This window comes from Canis lupus, chromosome 16 (genome assembly GCF_048164855.1).
Source record: "Canis lupus baileyi chromosome 16, mCanLup2.hap1, whole genome shotgun sequence".
NCBI classification, from domain to species: Eukaryota; Metazoa; Chordata; class Mammalia; order Carnivora; family Canidae; genus Canis; species Canis lupus.
The window spans coordinates 34,575,542-34,592,991 of record NC_132853.1 but is presented as its reverse complement, the minus strand read 5'-3'; the positions used below and the strand labels follow the sequence as shown (position 1 = coordinate 34,592,991).

General features: G+C 54.5%; 1 protein-coding gene across 3 annotated transcripts in view; it reads left to right on the top strand.

Annotated features, from left to right (window-relative positions):
- Positions 1-485: 485 nt before the first annotated feature.
- Positions 486-17,450, top strand: part of ABCC3 (ATP binding cassette subfamily C member 3) — a 44,027-nt gene continuing 27,062 nt past the window's right edge. For 2 of the 3 annotated variants that reach the window (XM_072780044.1, XM_072780047.1), the window contains exons 1-8: positions 486-613; positions 12,823-12,999; positions 13,377-13,502; positions 13,722-13,859; positions 14,511-14,636; positions 14,845-14,906; positions 15,602-15,733; positions 16,948-17,139. In XM_072780044.1, the coding sequence (XP_072636145.1) occupies positions 584-613; positions 12,823-12,999; positions 13,377-13,502; positions 13,722-13,859; positions 14,511-14,636; positions 14,845-14,906; positions 15,602-15,733; positions 16,948-17,139 (983 nt within the window). In that variant the 5' untranslated portion in view covers positions 486-583. The remainder of the gene's footprint in view (positions 614-12,822; positions 13,000-13,376; positions 13,503-13,721; positions 13,860-14,510; positions 14,637-14,844; positions 14,907-15,601; positions 15,734-16,947; positions 17,140-17,450) is intronic. The other variant, XM_072780045.1, reaches the window with a different exon arrangement.

The window sequence follows — 17,450 nt, the reverse complement described above, 5'->3', positions numbered from 1 at the left end:
TTTCTGCTAGTCCCCAGGTAACTCATGAGCAGAGAGGTAGACTCCCCAGGCGTCTGCACATGTAAGCAGTCCCATTTCACAGATGAGAAGACTGTGGTCCAGAGATGACCGAGACCTCATCAAGGATTTATTCACGGAGGGCGTCTTGCTAAGTCACCTTCCACAGCTCCATGACTCACCGCCTGGCGGAGTTGGTGGGGTGGGAGCAGGTGTGTGCGCCTCGGGCACAGATCCTGCCCCAGCCCCATCAGCCTCAGTGTTAGGAGGGGCATCTCTCCGGCACCACCCACCGGCCAATCACCCACCGGCCAATCGACAGGGTTGTCACCGTGTCAGTGCCTCCCCACCCCTGACCCAAAGTCCTTCCGGGACCCGCAGTCATGCAGTCTCAGGGAGGCTCTGTTGCAATTGGCCGGGACAGGAGATTTGACCCAAAGAGCCGAGGGCAGGGCCTAGCGGGGTGGGCGGGGCGGAGCCCGGGGAGGGTGGGTGGTAGCGGAGGAGGAGGAGGCTCAGGGTGCTGCTGGGTCCTCGCCTGGCCTGGCTGCCGCACTCGCCTTCCTGGCCGCAGCGGCTCGGCCCCATGGACGCCCTGTGCGGCTCCAAGTTCTGGGTAAGGAGGCATCCCCGGACCGAGGGCGCGCACCTGACAGCCCCTGCGAGGGCCCTGGGGCGGGGGGACAATGTGACCCCGGGAGGAGCTCTGGCCGTGCTGCCCTGAGCCGGGGGCCCGGGGCCTCCCGGACCTGCCCTCCCTGCTGCAGAAAGAGCCTGGAAAGCGAGGCACACGAATCCGAAGGTGCCCCCACGTGGACTGGAGCTCGTTGTCCACTTTTACACCTGGCGCCTTCCCCTGTCCTGCATCCAGAGTGCCTGCCTACTCAGCTAGGTAGTTTGGGAAGCTGGCTCTGCTTTCCTTCTTGGAAAGCATTCCTGCCACCGTCTTCTGTCTGGTGTTAGGAGCCCCTAGGGAACAGGAAGTCCCCCTCCAACCCTCTCCTTTTATAGATGGAGAAAGGGAGGCCCAGGAAGAGAAAAGGACTTGCTCAAAGTCACCTGCTTAGAAGAAAACAGAGCTGGGATAGAAAAGCAAGCCTTTGACTCCTGTCAAATCCATTTCTAAGGTGTCAGGCTACTTTATCGGGCTGCTGATTCCAGATCCCTTGCACAGTTCACGTGCATGAAATGTAGGCAGCCCAAGAGCTTTTTATAGCCTCCAAAACCTATGGACAGCAGCTCCCTTGGTCTTCACTGCAGCTCTGGGAGGCAGGTGGCGGTGTGTCTCCATTCTACAGGTGGTCTCAGATTCAAGGGGCTTGTCCATGGTCGTGGAGGGGATGCCCAGCCTAGGCTGGACTCAAACCCAGGACCTCTGATTTTTAATCTCTTGAGTCTTTTTCCCATTTCAAGTATCCGTACCTATATGCTTGATGTGTGTGTGCCTGGTGTGTGTGATCCATGGGTGTGTCCTGTGCAGGTATGCGTGCATGTGTGCTCATGTTTGTGTACATAGTGTGTGTATCCAATCAGAAACCCTGTTCGTGGGCTGTATTTGGCATGGGCGGAAGGGAGTGGTACATGGTTTTTTGAAACTTGGGACCTATAAAATAGAGTACCTATAAAATCGTATCTTTGAGCATCTCTTTTTCCCTCTGGGTCACTAATCAAAGATGGTGCAACCATCTTGCCCATCGACACAGAAACCCCCATCCATCATCCAACTTGAACTAATCACTGATTCACAAGTCCAGAGGTTGTACCTGTGGCCCATGAGTAAACTTTGCTTCATAGCTCACTGGAGTGTGGCCGGTATGGCCATGGCATGATCACGATGTAGCCAGGTAGAGGACATGCAAATCAAAGGGGCACATGCGCCTGGACCTCAAGTACAAAGGCTCCTTGTGGCTGGCCGGACAGTTAACCCCAAGAGCTTAGGACTGCCCAGAGACAGGCTCTGAGGAAGCGGAGGTAAAGATCGCCTGACTCCCTTATTGTTCCAAGCTTAGAGATCCTTTGACTCTATCATTCCAAGATATTGCAGAATCCAAGAGAACCCACAGAACTTGGGGCTTTTTTTTTTATTTTTTATTTATTTATGATAGTCACACACAGATAGAGAGAGAGAGGCAGAGACAAAGGCAGAGGGAGAAGCAGGCTCCATGCACCAGGAGCCCGACGTGGGATTCGATCCCCGGTCTCCAGGATCGCGCCCTGGGCCAAAGGCAGGCGCCAAACCGCTGCGCCACCCAGGGATCCCGAACTTGGGGCTTGAAGCAGCTAGCGCAGCCCCTTACTGCCAGGTTCAGGAAACTGTCAGCCAGGGAGGGAACGCACTGGCCAAGGTCATACATCAGTAAGTTGCCAAGCTCTGGAATGGGATGCAGGACCCCTAAGATATGGTTCCAACTTGGCCACTGCCTGACGGTGCATCCTTGGGCTTCTGGAACCCTTGTCCCTACACTTCTTGCTGCTCGTGAGGACCTCAACGTCTATGGGAGTCAGATGAATCCCTTGTGGTGCTGTCAGCTTGGATATCTCAAAGGACAGGAAATCACTCCTCTTCCCCATCCCAGTCTAAACACCTTCCATCTTCCACATGACCTCCTGGCTCCTGAAAGTCATGCCAGGCTGCACCCAGCATGGTGGGAGTCAAGAGGCAGGGTGGGGAGAAAGCGAGAAGGCTCCCAGCTACTCCTCTGGAAGTTTGCAGAGCTGCGACAAGGGAGGGCCTGAGGCCGTGAGTTCTGGGTGACATTCATGGTGGGCTAGTTTGCATCTCATTTGGATTATATATTATTCAGGCATACTTACCCCTGAATCTTTGATCTCAGAGGCCTGCAGGTGACCCATCTTGTGGGAAGTAGTTCAGGGCAGCGGGGCAGTACCTGAGCCAGGAGTAAAGAGGCAGGGGTGGGGGCCCCCAACATGGTTCAGGACTGTTGGGCTGCTTGCTTTCCAAGCCTTGGCTAGCTTCCCTGCACAGCCTCAGTTACTCCACCTGTGAAACGGGGGAATAACCCGTCTCCTAACCACCTCACAAGATTGCCGTGGAGATCACATGAGTAGGGGATATGAAAGTTTTGAGAACTACAAAACTTTCTGTGGGTGACTGACAGGTCCTGATGTTCCTGGAAACAAGGGAAGTGAAAGAGTAATGAAGTTGGAAGCTGGAGTTTGGTCTGGAAAGGCCTAGAAGAAAGGGACTGACAGGGCTCCTGGGCCAGGGGCTCCTATTTCAGCTCTTGGCTGGGGATTGTGTGGCTCAATCCATCAGCCTCAGCCCCAGCTGAGTCAGAGGGCAGGAGATTCGAGGGGGGTCTGTGAGCCCCTGGACATGTGCACACACACCTGGGTACTCTCACACAGAATGCCCTGGGTGAACCATCTGTCTCTGTTTTCAACTCTCTCTCTCTTTTTTTTTTAAAGATTTTATTTATTCATGAGAGACACACAGAGAGAGAGAGAGAGAGAGAGAAGCAGAGATACACGCAGGAGAAGCAGGCTCCACACAGGGAACCTGATGCGGGACTCGATCCTGGGACTCCAGGATCACTCCCTGGGCCAAAGGCAGGTGCTAAACCGCTGAGCCACCCAAGGATCCCCTTCAACTCTCACGTCTGCCACTTTGGGGTAGATCACCAGCATCTCTGAGTGCACCTTGGGATTTTTTTGCGAAATAAATCCCAAATGACTGAACTGTAACAAGTGCCCAGGGCTAATGAGGCCAAAGCAAAGATGCCTCTCGATTGAAGAGGCGGTAGTGTTCCTTTGTTGGCCGGTTGCCTCCTACATGGAGAATTACCTTCTGTTATGAGCACTAGAAACAGGGAAGCACTCCTGTGGTAAAGATAATACAAGTGCTTTCAGGAGGTCTTGACCTATTTGCAGAATTAGCCTTGATGTGATGTCCCAGGAAGCTCTTGGGAGGCTGATGTTGGCTTACATTCTGACTGTGAGAACAGTCCAAAGATGGCACAGAGTGCTTGAAAAGTAGTGAGCTCCCCAACACTGAGGGTATGCAAGCATATGGCAAGTGACCACTTGGTAGGGATGCTGGAGAGAGGATTCAAGCCAAGGAAGGAGTTGGGGTCCTACCCTGAAATTCTGTGACCAACTAGGACGAGGGAAGTTGTGACCACGGGAAGATTCACAGGTTCTTTCTCTGAACTTCCCTGACCTTTTTTCACCCGGCTCCCACTCCACTTTGGACGTAGAGTTTGCGCAACAGCACCTCTTGGTAGAGACCTATGGGTCTGCCCTGGTCAGGCACCAGCACCTTCACTGTTCCCTTGGCCATCTGCCCACCCGCGGCTGCCTGTCCACCCGGCAGCCCTCATCCTGTGGAGGCTCAGCATCCTGTGTCTGCCGCTCCAGTCCAGCTAGTTCTATCCTGTCACTCACTAGCTCTGTGACTTATGGCAAATCGCTCACCCTCTCTGGGCTCCAGCTGAACTTAGGTGGGCTCCAGGGGTCCCCTTCAAGTCCAGTTTCCCAGTGCTGATTCTGTGAGGCTGATCTTTAGCCTCACAGCCCGGGCCATGATGAGAGCCCTCCAAATATTAGGGTATTAGAGTCTCTGGCTTGCTTCTGGGTCTTTGCCCAACCCAGTAGGTGGCTACTGGGACATAGGAGTAATGGACTCTGATTTCAATGTACTTTGACTCTCAAATAAAGATAATGACTTGCAAAGGTGTGGGGAGACTGGCAAAAGCAAGGCTGTGAGGTAGGCAGGGGGGTGGGATGTGGGTACCCCTCAGCCTAGTGAGCACCAGCATTTCCCCTTGAGAACCCAGTCCTCCCTGCCCCATGAGGGCCTCTAGCATCCCCTCCCTCCATCCCAGCTGCTGGGGCTAGACCACTTGGAGCTTCCTAAGCTCCTGGCTCCCTTGTGGCCCTAGGCTGGCTCCTCCCCAGCCCTGTTATTCCCCAGACAGCCCCTGGACCTAAGTCTTGAGGGCCAGAGATTTAGGGAAGGAAGTGAGTCAGAAGTAGCATTTGGGAGGGAACTTTGGCACGCGCTGTCTGCTGGCCCCCAGACTGAGCACAGGGCTGGCCTCCCCAGGGAGAGAGCGCCCAGCAGGGCCTGCCAGCTGACTCACACAGGAGACAGGATCAGAGCACCCGGGTCTTGTCTTCTTGGTGGGGTTGTCCCAGGCAACAGGTGGACAGGCTCCCTGAGAGGGGGGGTGACACTTAGGTGTGCCACTGCTGGGGGACTGGGCCTCTCCCTGCCCCCCCACCCCCCATCTTGGAGTTGTTCCTGTTTCCTGAAACTGGGTATTGTTCAGAAGGGCCTAACCCTCGGATAGGATCTCTCCTCGCTGGGTGTTCAGGCTTCTAGCCCAGTGGCTCCCAGAGCCACAGCTAGCGTGTTGCCCTATGATGGCAGCTCCTTCCCCTCAGCTCTGGGAGAAGAACCGCAGCAAGGGAGTGGATTCGGAGGTGGGCTACATTCGAGGAAAGGAGATTTTTAACATTTCAGGTGATCTGGACACCTGTGGGATGTCATGTCAGAGCCCATAGGGTGTAGAGGAGGTGCCGGAGGGCTGGGCCTGGGAGAGTCCAAGTCCCGGTGCCAGCCCATGGGAACCAGGGCAGTCACTCCCCGCCAGCCATGGGCCTCAGCTGTTGTGAATAGGAGGTGATAATCCTGGGGAACCAGGTGCTCAAATAACCAAAGTGGCTGGTGGCAGCCAGGGCCCCCTTCAGCAGTGGCAGAGGCTGCTCCCCCCACCCTCCTCAGGTCGGCTTCACCCCCACCCTGAGGCCCTGGTGAAGGCTGCTCTTGCAGCCACAGTAGGGCAGTGACCGAAAACTGGGATCGGAGCTGGCCCTTGCCCCTTCTGCACCTCCATTTCTGCGGAGATAAATGAACTTGTCAGTTGATCCCCCCTCCCCCCCCCCCCACAGGATTAAGGAAGTAATTACTCTTCCCACCACAGAGGCTGTCAACAAGCCTGGGGCCTCGAGGGGGAGGGGGTTGGGTGTAGTGGGGGAGGGTGCTGGATTGTCCCTGACAGAGCTGTGACTCATCTGGGGCCATGCCCCCGCCCACCTGTCCCCTGCTTGGGTCTCCAGGGATTTCAGCGCCTATGCCCAGGGAGGGGCCTTTCCCCCCATGTGGTCCATTCTGGGTGTCAGACCTTATCAGACCTGTCCAGCTGTTGAATCACATTATTAAGGAAGCTATTGTCACCGTGGAAACTGTGTGGTGACAGCGAGGGAGGGGCTGCGGCCCCGTGTTCCCAGCCCAGCCCAGCCCAGCTCAGCCAGAGCTCATCTTCCCAATGAGAATGGCTGAGTGGTAGTAGCTTGAGAGGGGATCATCCATCCTGCCCAGCGGGAATGCAGGCGGCTTCATAGGATCTAGGAATGACCTCCACCAACCCTGTCCTTTGACTTTGGGTCAGAGACTCGGTTGGGTAACAGGAGCTGTGGCCTTGGTGTCAGAGAGGAAGCACCTCTCCTGGGGCTCAGCTGCAGACAGAGCTTCAGAGGGCGCTCTCATTCCTTTGTCCACTCACTCATTCTTTTGTTCACCAAATGCATAGGAGGGCCTTCTCTGTGCCAAGCACTGTTCTGGGCGGTGGGGAAAACCCCGGTCCTCATGGAGCATATGTTCCAGGGGGAGCAGACGGAAAAGCAATAAACACAATAAATCACTCGATTCTATAGTATGCTGGAAGGGGATCAGGGCTGCAGGGAAAATGGGACAGGCTAAGAAGCATGGGTGCAGGACAGTGCCAGGGTGGGGGGAGTTACAACTTTAATTAGGAAGGTCAGGGTCGGGCCCCTCCTCTGCTTGGGCTCAGTGGTTTAGCGCCTGCCTTTGGCCCAGGGCATGATCCTGGAGTCCAAGGATCGAGTCCCACATCGTACTCCCCGCATGGAGCCTGCTTCTCCCTCTGCCTGTGTCTCTGCCTCTCTTTCTCTGTCTCTCATGAATAAATAAATAATTTTTTTTTTTAACAAAAGGAAGGTCAGGGTGGACCCCGATGGGAAGGAGCACTCACAGGTGTTGAGGGCATGAGGCATAGTGTTGCCAGCTTGAGGGCAGAGTGAGAGGACAGTGGTGGACATGAAGCCAGAGATGGGGAGGCAGGCCAGAGGGTCGTGAGGGCCACATAGGACTTTGGCTTTCACACTGAGTGACATGGAGAGCCTTCACCACCAGAGTGACATGGTAACGTGGTCTGACTTGGATATTATAAACATCTGCCTCTGGCTACCATGCTGGAAAAGTCTGCCAGGACTAGCAGCAGCGACGGGAGCAGGAAGACCAGAGAGTGGGCTAGGGCAATAATCCAGGCGAGGAAGAGGGGTGTAGACAAGTGGTTGGGTCTGGACACATCAGGGAGAGCCAGAAGAAGTTGCCATTTTGTTGATAGAAGTATTCAAATAGGGGTGCCTGGGTGGCTCAGTTGGTTGGGCTCCTTTGGCTCAGCTCATGATCCCAGGGTCCTGGAATCGAATCCTGTGTCAGGCTTCCTGCTCGGCTGGGAGCCTGCTTCTCCCTCTGCCTCTGCCCCTGCCCCTCCCCTGCTTGTGCTCTCTGGCTGTCTCTGTCTGTAGTCCAATAGAGCATTTCCATCTAGTTCAGCCTAGTGATTTGAAGTGAAGTGGACAGAATTTACTCGAAGGTTGGTTGTGAGGTATGAGAGGAAGAGAAGAATCAAGGAAGACCCCAAGGATTTTGACCTGGGAGGGGGAAGCAGTGGCCACCCATCAGGGTGGGCAGGCTTCTGAGGAGCAGAAGGGCAGGAGTTCAGTTCTAGACGTGTCGTCTATGACCTGTCCCATGGATGGCCTAGCAACAGCTCTGGGATAAATATTGTAGGAACACAGGCATGGAGGGTGTCCGCTGCCCCTGGAGAGGGCTCTGCCAAGGTGAGGAAAGGGAAAGGAGCCCAGGCTGGATCTCCCAGTGGGTCAAAGCCACCCTCTGGGGCTTCACACTCCCAAGATCTCTTGATGTTTGCTGCAGTGCAGCTTGTCTGTGAAACCAAATAAGGTCCCAACAACCTCTTGCTCCAGCACCTGTCTCTCCAAGTGCTGCCCCGTGAGACCCAGGGTCATCTATCTGCTCTTTCACTCCCCGTGGGGAGCTGGCTGAGATGTTGTCATCACTCCTAGTACTCACGCTGGAGGCTGAGCTTCAGAAGATGAAGGAGCCTGTCCACACTTCCATGGCTCAGGAGTGGTAGCTCATTCCGGGTCCTCTGCATCAGGGTTTGTAGCCGCTTCCCACCTGCCTCAAAAAGCCATGCCACCCACTTGCACATTCATATGGTAATTCCCTGTTATGGCCTCGAACTCAGGTTCCATCTGGGCTACATACGCGCTCCTTTGCCAGTCACCACCCAGCCCATATCTGGGCTGCTCCTGTGCACCCAGCTCTGTGCTGGGGGCTGGGGGTCAGGGTTGGCGGCTGGGGCCAGAAAGGAAAAGAATAGAAGCAGGGCTAAGTGTCTGTCGTCTGGGGTTCACGTTGCTGTAGGAGATGAGAAATGTTCACAGGTGCAGGTGCATGTAGCAGAGGTAGGGGGAAACCCAGCTCGGGTGTCATGAGGCCTGGGTGTCTGTCCTGGCTCTCTACTGCCCGGTCCTTGGACCTGTCTCCAGAGCAGGTGAAACCTGCTTTCTCTTTCATGAGCCAGGCCTGATACTGTTTCTCCTCTCTGCTTCTGGAAGTTGTTCTGAAACAATGATCAGATAGTGACCATGTAAGTGCTGTAATAAAAGGCCACTGGGACATAGGGAGCCTTTATCCCTCTCAGGGAACAGTCACTTACCTGGCTGCTAAGACCATGCAGAATAAAGCAAGGGCAAATCCTTCAGAGGTAGAAGTTGCCCCAGAAAGGCTTCTTGGAGGAGGGGAAGCTCAGGCTGGACCCAGTGACGTGGGAAATGCACTCCAGGCCTAGAGACCTGATGGTCTGAATTAGGGGTGGCCTTGGGCCGGCTATCCAGATGGTGACTAAGTGGATGGATCTAACAGACTCGCTAGGTTTAAACCAGGGTGGGGTTGCCCATTGGCCACAGAACAGATAAATACATCGTATCTATCCGAATGGACCACCATGCAGAAAGGAGGAGAAACAATCCCCACTCACACTTGACCCCAAGGATGACACCCACAAACCCCGAGTTTATGAAGGAGGCCAGGCATGAAAGAGCCCTACTGTATAATTTCCTTTATAGGAAGATCTCAATTGGGCAAAAGTAGTCTGTGTTGCTAGAAGCCTGGACAGCATTCCTCTGCAGGAACTAGTGGCTGGGAGGGAACACGAGGAGGGGGCATCTAGGTGCCAGAAATGTCTCGTTTCTTGATTTGGGTGCTGGTTACACAGAAGTGTTCAGTGTATGAATATCCATCGAGGTGTATACTTAAAATGTGTGTGCTTTTCTGTAAGTTTATAATGACTATTCTGTAAGTCGAGTGTTTTAAAGATTTATTTATTTGACAGAGAGAGAGTATGTGCATGTGTAAGCAGTGGTGGGAGGCAGAGGGAGAGGGAGAAGCAGACTCCCTGCTGAGCGCGGAGCCCAAAATGCAGGGCTCCATCTCCTGACCCTTGGATCATGACCTGAGCTGAAACTAAGAATTGGACCCTTAACTGACTGAGGTACCCAGGCGCCCCAAGAAGTGTTTTAAAAAGGGGAAAGGGGGATCCCTGGGTGGCTCAGCGGTTTAGCGCCTGCCTTTGGCCCAGGGCGCAATCCTGGAGACCTGGGATCGAATCCCATGTCGGGCTCCCGGTGCATGGAGCCTGCTTCTCCCTCTGCCTGTGTCTCTGCCTCTCTGTGTGTGTGTGTGTGTGTGTGACTATCATAAATAAATAAAATAAATAAATAAAAATAAATAAATAAAAAGGGGAAAGGGCTGGATTTACTGTCTGCCTCCTCTCCCCATGGGGTGCCTGACCAGGTCTAGGGGGTACCCAGCTCTGTGACCCATATACCCAGCCCTGGGCCAGCATGCCAGCTGCTCATCAAGAGTTCATGGATCCTTAGTTCACATTGCTTGAGGCACTACTGGATGCAAGGCTCTAGAATATAAGAGGTACATGGTATGAACTTCCCCACCGAGGCTTGGATAGCATACCCCAAGGCAGCATGTCCCTGGACCTCATGCTCCTCAAAGGCAGGGACGGGTCTGCCGTGGGTGCACCTAGCCCCATGTCTGACTCATAGCATTCTCTCAACTCATCAAGGGGAAAACGGATGCTCCAGAAAGGTGGGTCCCTCATTGGGTGCTGACTTCAGAGGAAGAAGGGTGTTCAAGATGGGAAACATGGCTCCTAAACCTGGCTCACCACCCCTGTAGTTATTGGGATTTTGACAGGTGGAAGGGAGAGAAAGCAGGTTGAGCAAAGGTATAGGAGTGAGATCCTCAGAGCAGATTTAGAGTGAAGTAATCTGGCAGCAGGGGAAGAGGTGCTTGGATTTGGCTCCCTGAGCAGAAGGAAGCACTGCAGCTTCATGGGTATGAAGCAAGGGGCACAGAGATGCCTTTCAGGAAGAGTCCTCTCTTGGCTGTGGGCAGGGACACCAGAGGGCAGAGGGTTGACCTAGATGGAATTCAAGACTAGAAGGGGAGCTGAGGAAGAGGAAACAGGATGTGCAGACCACTCCATGAATATTTTCTTAAGGTAGGAGAACTCAAAGCACCTAGATAGTTCAGTAGTTCACATGGACAGATGACTCAAGGCCAGCTGGGAGCCTAGAATACCATAGTAACATGCTTGGACTTTGTCTTCTAGGCTAGGGCACTGCTGACAGTTTAAGGGGAAGATAGAAGATTATCCTTTTGTTTATTCATGCATTTATTCAACAAATATTTCATTTAATTTACTTAACCACGTTTTGTTCTGAGCACCGGCTATGTGCTTGGCATTGTTCTAAGTACTTAGGACACATCAATAAATGAAGTGAAGATTACATGCCATCAGGAAGAGATGACAGAAAACATAATAGACCAGTGACTTATATCACATGTAGAGGTGACAGGTGCTATAGAGAAAAGAAAGAACAGAGAAGGTAAGGAGAGTCACTGGCATGTAAAAGGGACCAGAAGGGATGGCTAGGGCAGGGGGCAGGGGAATGGCAGGGGGATGTGCAGGTGGAGAAGAGGGAGGAATAGCCCTGGGGCACTCCTACGTCAAGAGTGGGTATCAGCCAGCAGACCAGGAAGGAAAGACCAGGAGGAAAAGAAAGATTCTTTGTGTGGTCAGGGATCTGGGTCCCTAGGGCATGGAAGGGAAGAGACCAGAACCCCATGGAAATTGCTCAGAAAGAAGTGAGGACCTGGGTTGGTATGACACCTGAGGGGACAGGATGGAAGGAACTAGAGGGAGAGATGGTTATCATCCCAACATTACTCTCAAAGAAACCAAGGCCCATAGAGGCCAAGTTTAAGCATGTTGCCCAACGTCACATAGCTTGAAAGTCATAGAGCCTGCTGTAGTGAACATTGAGAGAGTCAAAAAAAGTGTTAGCTCTGAATATTTATTTAACAAAAGCCTGTGGTGTTGCTACGCTGGAAGGATGAGGACACTCAAACAGGAAGGACAAGGCAGGTGCAACCTCAATATCAAACAATTAGTAAGTCAAACAATAAGAGCAAGAACAAATTGCTTTAAACTATGGAAGTAGATGCCAGGACAAAGTTAACAAATTTGGACATATTTACTCCTGAAAAATGAACTTGGGGTGGGGAGTGATGAGGCAAGATACTGTTTTCTTTTTTAATGGTTTGACTTTTTAAGTTGTGTGAAGGTATAATGAGGACAAAAATAAGAATGACAAGTATTTAAATTGGCAATCAGGAAGTAGGGAGTTTTATACCCTCCCGTGTTAACCATCGTCTCGTGTTGATGAGATTGTGGGTGCGCTTTTTTGTTACTTGCTTATATTTTCTGAGCTTTCTGGAAAGCACAGCTAATGCTTTTGAGAGGGGAATAAAAGATCAGTTCATGTGTGGCCTTGGAAGAAGCAATCTCACCAAAATGTATGTCTGAATGTATGCCCCCATCTCCTCCTGAAAGGCTAGAGTTATATTCAGAGACGGGGGTTGGTCTTGTCTAGAACCAGTGGTTCCCCAAGACACGAGACTTTGAGTGCTCAAACCAGGACAGTGCCAAACTGGGATGGTGGCTTGGTTGAGGCTTTGTGATTTACAAACTCTCTTTATCCCATTGCTCCTTTGAGCTCACAGCTAGCAGGGAGGTAGGTGGGGTGATGGATGGTCTTCCCAAATTTAAACGTGAAGCACATAAAGCTCAGAAAGGCTCCCTATCTCTTCCTTGGGAGAGGCTTAGAGAAGTGGGCTCTTCAACCATTTGCATGTATTGATTGTATCAATAAAATAAAACAATTTTAAAAAAAGAGTGGAAATCTAGAATGAGAAAGCAGAGCAGTGGTTGCCTGGGAGGGATGGGCTGCAAAGAGGTTCAAGGGAACTCGCAGATGATGGAAATACTCTGTCTCTTTACCGTGGCAGCGGCTTTGCCAGTGCGTACACCTGCCAAACCCCTTGGATTGTGCACTTCACGTGGGCACAGTTTATTGTATTTAAATTATACCTCCATCAGAGAGAGAGGGAAATGAGGAAACAGGGACGACCAGGGCCTCATAGGAGACTGTGCATGCTGCCAGCACCTGCTCGTTTGCACATTGACAGTCATGTCTTCACGCACCTCTGACCCCCAGAGCTCATGGAGTGCCTCTGGCAGGGTGGGGCGGGGGCCCCCGCCTTTCTCAAGGGAGGGCCCATTCTGCAGCAGGCTGCCACAACACTGAGTTGTTCTCTCCATCCCCCAGGACTCCAATCTGTCTGTGCACACCGACAACCCGGACCTCACTCCCTGCTTCCAGAACTCCTTGCTGGCCTGGGTTCCCTGCATCTACCTGTGGGCCGCCCTGCCCTGCTACTTGTTCTACCTGCAGCGCCATAACCGAGGCTACATTGTCCTCTCCCACCTCTCCAGACTCAAGACGGTCAGGGGCTCAGGGATCTCCTGCGGAGGGGTTGGCACCTGGAAGGTTCTCCTTTTCACAGTTCTCCTCCCCACCCCACCAAAGTCAGCATCAGTGGTTGGACAGGGTTTCCTAGTTACACCTGCCCGGCAGCTCAGGGTCATGGCAGCCTGCCAACTGGGTCTACAGTCAGATGAGATATTCTCTGCTTGTGGAAGTTCAACAAAGTTCTCTGGCAATATTCTCCCCACCCTTGGGAAGTTTCTGGCCTGTGCCCAGCCTAGCTTCCCGGGCCAGACACTGCACAGGCCTGGTGGTTTCAGAATAAAAGGCCCTTTCCCAGTGGGAACTGCCCCTACTTTTGAAGGTGAAGTCTCCAATATGTCCCCTGTTTGTAGGCCTTGGGCGTCCTGCTGTGGTGTGTCTCCTGGGCTGAACTCTTCTACTCCTTCCATGGCCTGGTCCACGGCTGGGCCCCTGCCCCCATCTCCTTTGTCACCCCCTTGTTGGTGGGGGTCACCATGGTCAGTGTTGGACCCTGGAAGCTAATGCGGGAAGGTCTCCAGTGGGTTGTGGGATTGTGTTGGGGGACCAGTGGGCTCTTGAGAGGGGGCTGGGTGCCTTTGCAGTGGGAAGAGGGTGGGGTGACCCCCCCCAAACATCCTGCCGTGTGGGGTGGGGAGGACAGAGGCAGGCCCAGATGTGGGTGCTCTGGCCCAGCCTTCCTTGCCCTCCCTGCACAGCTATTGGCTACCCTGCTGATCCAATATGAGCGGCTGCGGGGGGTACAGTCCTCGGGGGTCCTCATCATCTTCTGGTTTCTGTGTGTGGTCTGTGCCATCGTCCCCTTCCGCTCCAAGATCCTTGCAGCCACGGCAAAGGTAAGGGGAGAGAGAGAGAAACCTGCCAGGGGCACCCCTGTCCGGGGCATGGCCTCAGGGCTCAAAGTCCCTGCGGGGTCTCAGGCTGCCCCTCCCCTGCTGTCGGGACCTCCGCTTGCATTCAGTCCTCTCCGTGTTGTCCCCTACTTGCCACATCTCTACCGGGAGCGAGGACCAATGTAACACGGGGGGAAGCGGCAGGACACAGCCACTGTGGGATGCTCGTGGGAGTGCAAGGGGCCATCCTGCAGCCACCACCACCACCGCCAAGTGGGGTGTCTGACGGGGTGCCTGCCAGCATCTTGCAATGAAACATGGGAGCGACACACATGAACCGCACTGTCCGGCCTGCAAGCCCCATGATCTCAGTTCTCTGGGCTTTGTCCTGACCTTTGCTGAGATGATGGGGTGGGGTGCTTCTCCGTTCCTCATAGGGAGGGTTGGACAGGTGAGGTAAGTGGGGTGCTTAGCACGTCCTCACTGAATAGCGGCCCCCTGTGTCCTTTCCCTAACTCTCAGAACCCTCTGGATGGGAGACCCGGGGGCTGCCTCCTGTCCCAGAGGCGCCTGATGTCCCGGAGGACCCCTCAGGGCAGGACTGCGGGCCCGGTTTCCCCACGCCTCTGATGTCCCTCCGCGCTCTCCCTCCAGGGCGAGGTCTCAGACCCCTTCCACTTCACCACCTTCTACATCTACTTCGCCCTGGTGCTCTTTGCTCTCATCCTGTCCTGCTTCCGGGAGAAGCCACCATTTTTCTCCCCACAGAATGTCGACCCTGTGAGTGTTCCACAGAGGCCGGGTGGTAGTGGGGGTTCCATGGCCCGCTCCTCAGCCTGGCCCTTACCAGCAGCCCCCATCCCTTCTCCTTCCTTCCATCCCCAAGTCCTCTTCACAACTGGGGCTTGGGGCAGGCAAGAACGAGGACTCCTGTTCCCTCTACTCTGCTTTGAGATGATTCTTCCTATCCTACCCTCTCATCTTCTAGAATCCCTGCCCAGAAGTCAGCGCTGGCTTCCTCTCCCGCCTGTCTTTCTGGTGGTTCACAAAGTGAGTTGGCTCTTCCTCCAGCCTGGGCCAGAGGGAGGAGGAGATGGGAGGTAGGAGGAAGGGGAGCAGGCCAGAGTGGAGTCTGGCTTTTCCCCCACCCCAAGCCCTGACCAGAGGGCATGGGGTGGGTGGGGAAACCTAAGGGCTGGGGGCTGAGTGCAGAGGCCCGGCTGGCACAGCTCCCATCTCAGGCCGTACGCCAGCCCTGCATCTGGCACATCACAGGAACAGGCCTAGGGGGCTAGGGGGGAACCGTAATTAGTTCCAAGCCCTTCCATCTGGGATAAGCTTGCAGCTTGTCATTTCCTTGGCCGCCCCTCAGAGTGGCTTGAGCAGGATAATTGTGTCTGTGACCCCGGGTGACAGCTCATTATCCACACCACATGAGGAGGCACCTGAGTCTGGGACTCCATCCACCCAGCCTTGTCATCTCCCAGAGGGCCCAGTCAGTGTGAATTTCATCACTGGGGCCCAAGGGTCACCCGGGGCATCTGGGGAGGAGAGGAGGGGCTGAGGTAAGAACTTAAGATGGGAGGCAATGACCTCCAACCTGTTCCCTGGTGGAATAGAGGACACACCACTCTTGGCCAGCACCTTAGGGAGACCCTTCTCTGGGGACCCTAGGAGCTCCGGAGACCCTGGTCCCAGCTCCAGGCTGCTAACTGCCCCTGTGTGGGGCTGCCGCCCATCCCCAGGATGGCCATCCTTGGCTACCAGCGCCCCCTGGAGGAGCAGGACCTCTGGTCTCTGAAAGAGGACGACTGCTCTCAGAAGGTGGTGAACAGGCTACTGGAAGCATGGAAGAAGCTTCAGAAGCAGGCAGTGGGGTGAGGCCCTCTCGGGGTCCCCACACCACTCCACCCCACTTCAGATACCCCAAGTCTCCTGCAGGGGAAGCTGCTAGACCTAAGGCAATCACAGGGGTGGGGGTGGGGGGAAGAGCAGGTGCATGTGGGTCCTGAAGTGGGACACTCAGGCCTGAGTAGGGCCAGCTGTCCTCAGCTCTACTGACTCCAGAGAATGGCTGACACTTTTGTAGCACCCAGTCTGTCCCAGGCATGGTCCTAAACATGTAGATTAACTCAATCTCTAACAGCCTTGCAGGGTAGGCTCTATTGTCTACATGTTACAAATGGGGACACTGAGGAAGGAAGGTTTAACAATGCACCCGAGGTCCCCTAGCGGGTAGTGGCAGACCTGGCACCCACACCCAGATGTCTGGGCCTGCTGCTCTTAATGGCTGCACTACCCTGCCATTAAGATCTTGAAAGGTAGTTTCCAGAAAGGGAAGGGGCCAGGGGAAGAAGGTTGAAGCCAGTCTCTCCTTTCAATCCTGCCTCCTGTTTGGAGGCAGGGGCTGGAGGAAATGACCCTCTGACTGAAGGGGCTTCCCACCGAGGACACAGGAACCTGTCTGGCTACTGCTCAACCGAGAGAGCTGGAGCTCAGAGCTTCCCTCCCCATTTCTGACCCCAGGACTGAATCTTCTCCCCTCCTGCCCATAGCCGGGGGCCCAGGACTTCAGCTCAGCCCAGAGCCCTTATTGGCAACTGGCTGGTGGAGGAGCCAGGGACTTGGGCCTGATCCTTAGTGTCTTGGCTTCCCTGGCTTGGAGCTTCAGGGGAGACACGGCCCCCCAATGTGCATACTGCACCCCCTCTCATCCTCTCCATGCCACGTCTTCACCCTCCCTGCTCAGCTACCTGGGGACTAGGTCACCCTCCATCCCCGCCCATGTGTCCCTTCCCTGTCAGCATCCTTCATGGAGCCGCCCTGTGGAGGTGGAGAGAGGGCCGCCAATTGCTGGAGTTCTAGTCCTTGGGGTAGCAGTGAGGGCAGCCCGTGACTATCCTCAAGCACCTGAAGACAGAGTCACTTGGGGAATTCTCACCTGGAAGGCCATGCTGTCCATCCCTCTCCCAGTCCCGAGGGCCAAGAAGGCGGCTCCTCCTGCCTCCTGCTCCTTGCCAGCCCCAGCTGGTGCCTGGCTCTGGGGAACATGTGTCTATTCCTACCCACGGCTCTTTCCTCCCTGGACCAGGCATGAGGCGGCGGCGGCCTCTGGGAAGAAAGCATCCGGTGAGGATGAGGTGCTGCTGGGGGGCCAGCCCAGGTCCCAGCAGCCCTCCTTCCTGTGGGCCCTACTGGCTACCTTTGGTCCCAGCATCCTCATCAGCATGTGCTTCAAGGTGGTCCAGGATCTGCTCTCCTTCATCAATCCACAACTGCTCAGGTCTGACTACTCGCTCCATCGCCCTCCCCTGGGTGGGGGGTGTTCCTGGCTGGCTGGTTGTCCCTGAGGACTCAGTCCAAAGGAACAACATGTAGTGAAATGAATCCTAGGCCAGGACCAAAGAGCCTCTCCCTGCTCGCTGTGTGACCTTGGGCAAACATCAATGTCCTTGCACCTGTTTCCTGGTTCACATTAACAAACCCTCTGTCCCTAAATCCTACCCCCCCACCCCACCATGATCCTATGGAGAGGTGTATCTACTCCCATTTTACAAGAGAGGAAGCAAGAAAACTAAAATGAAAACCAAACAA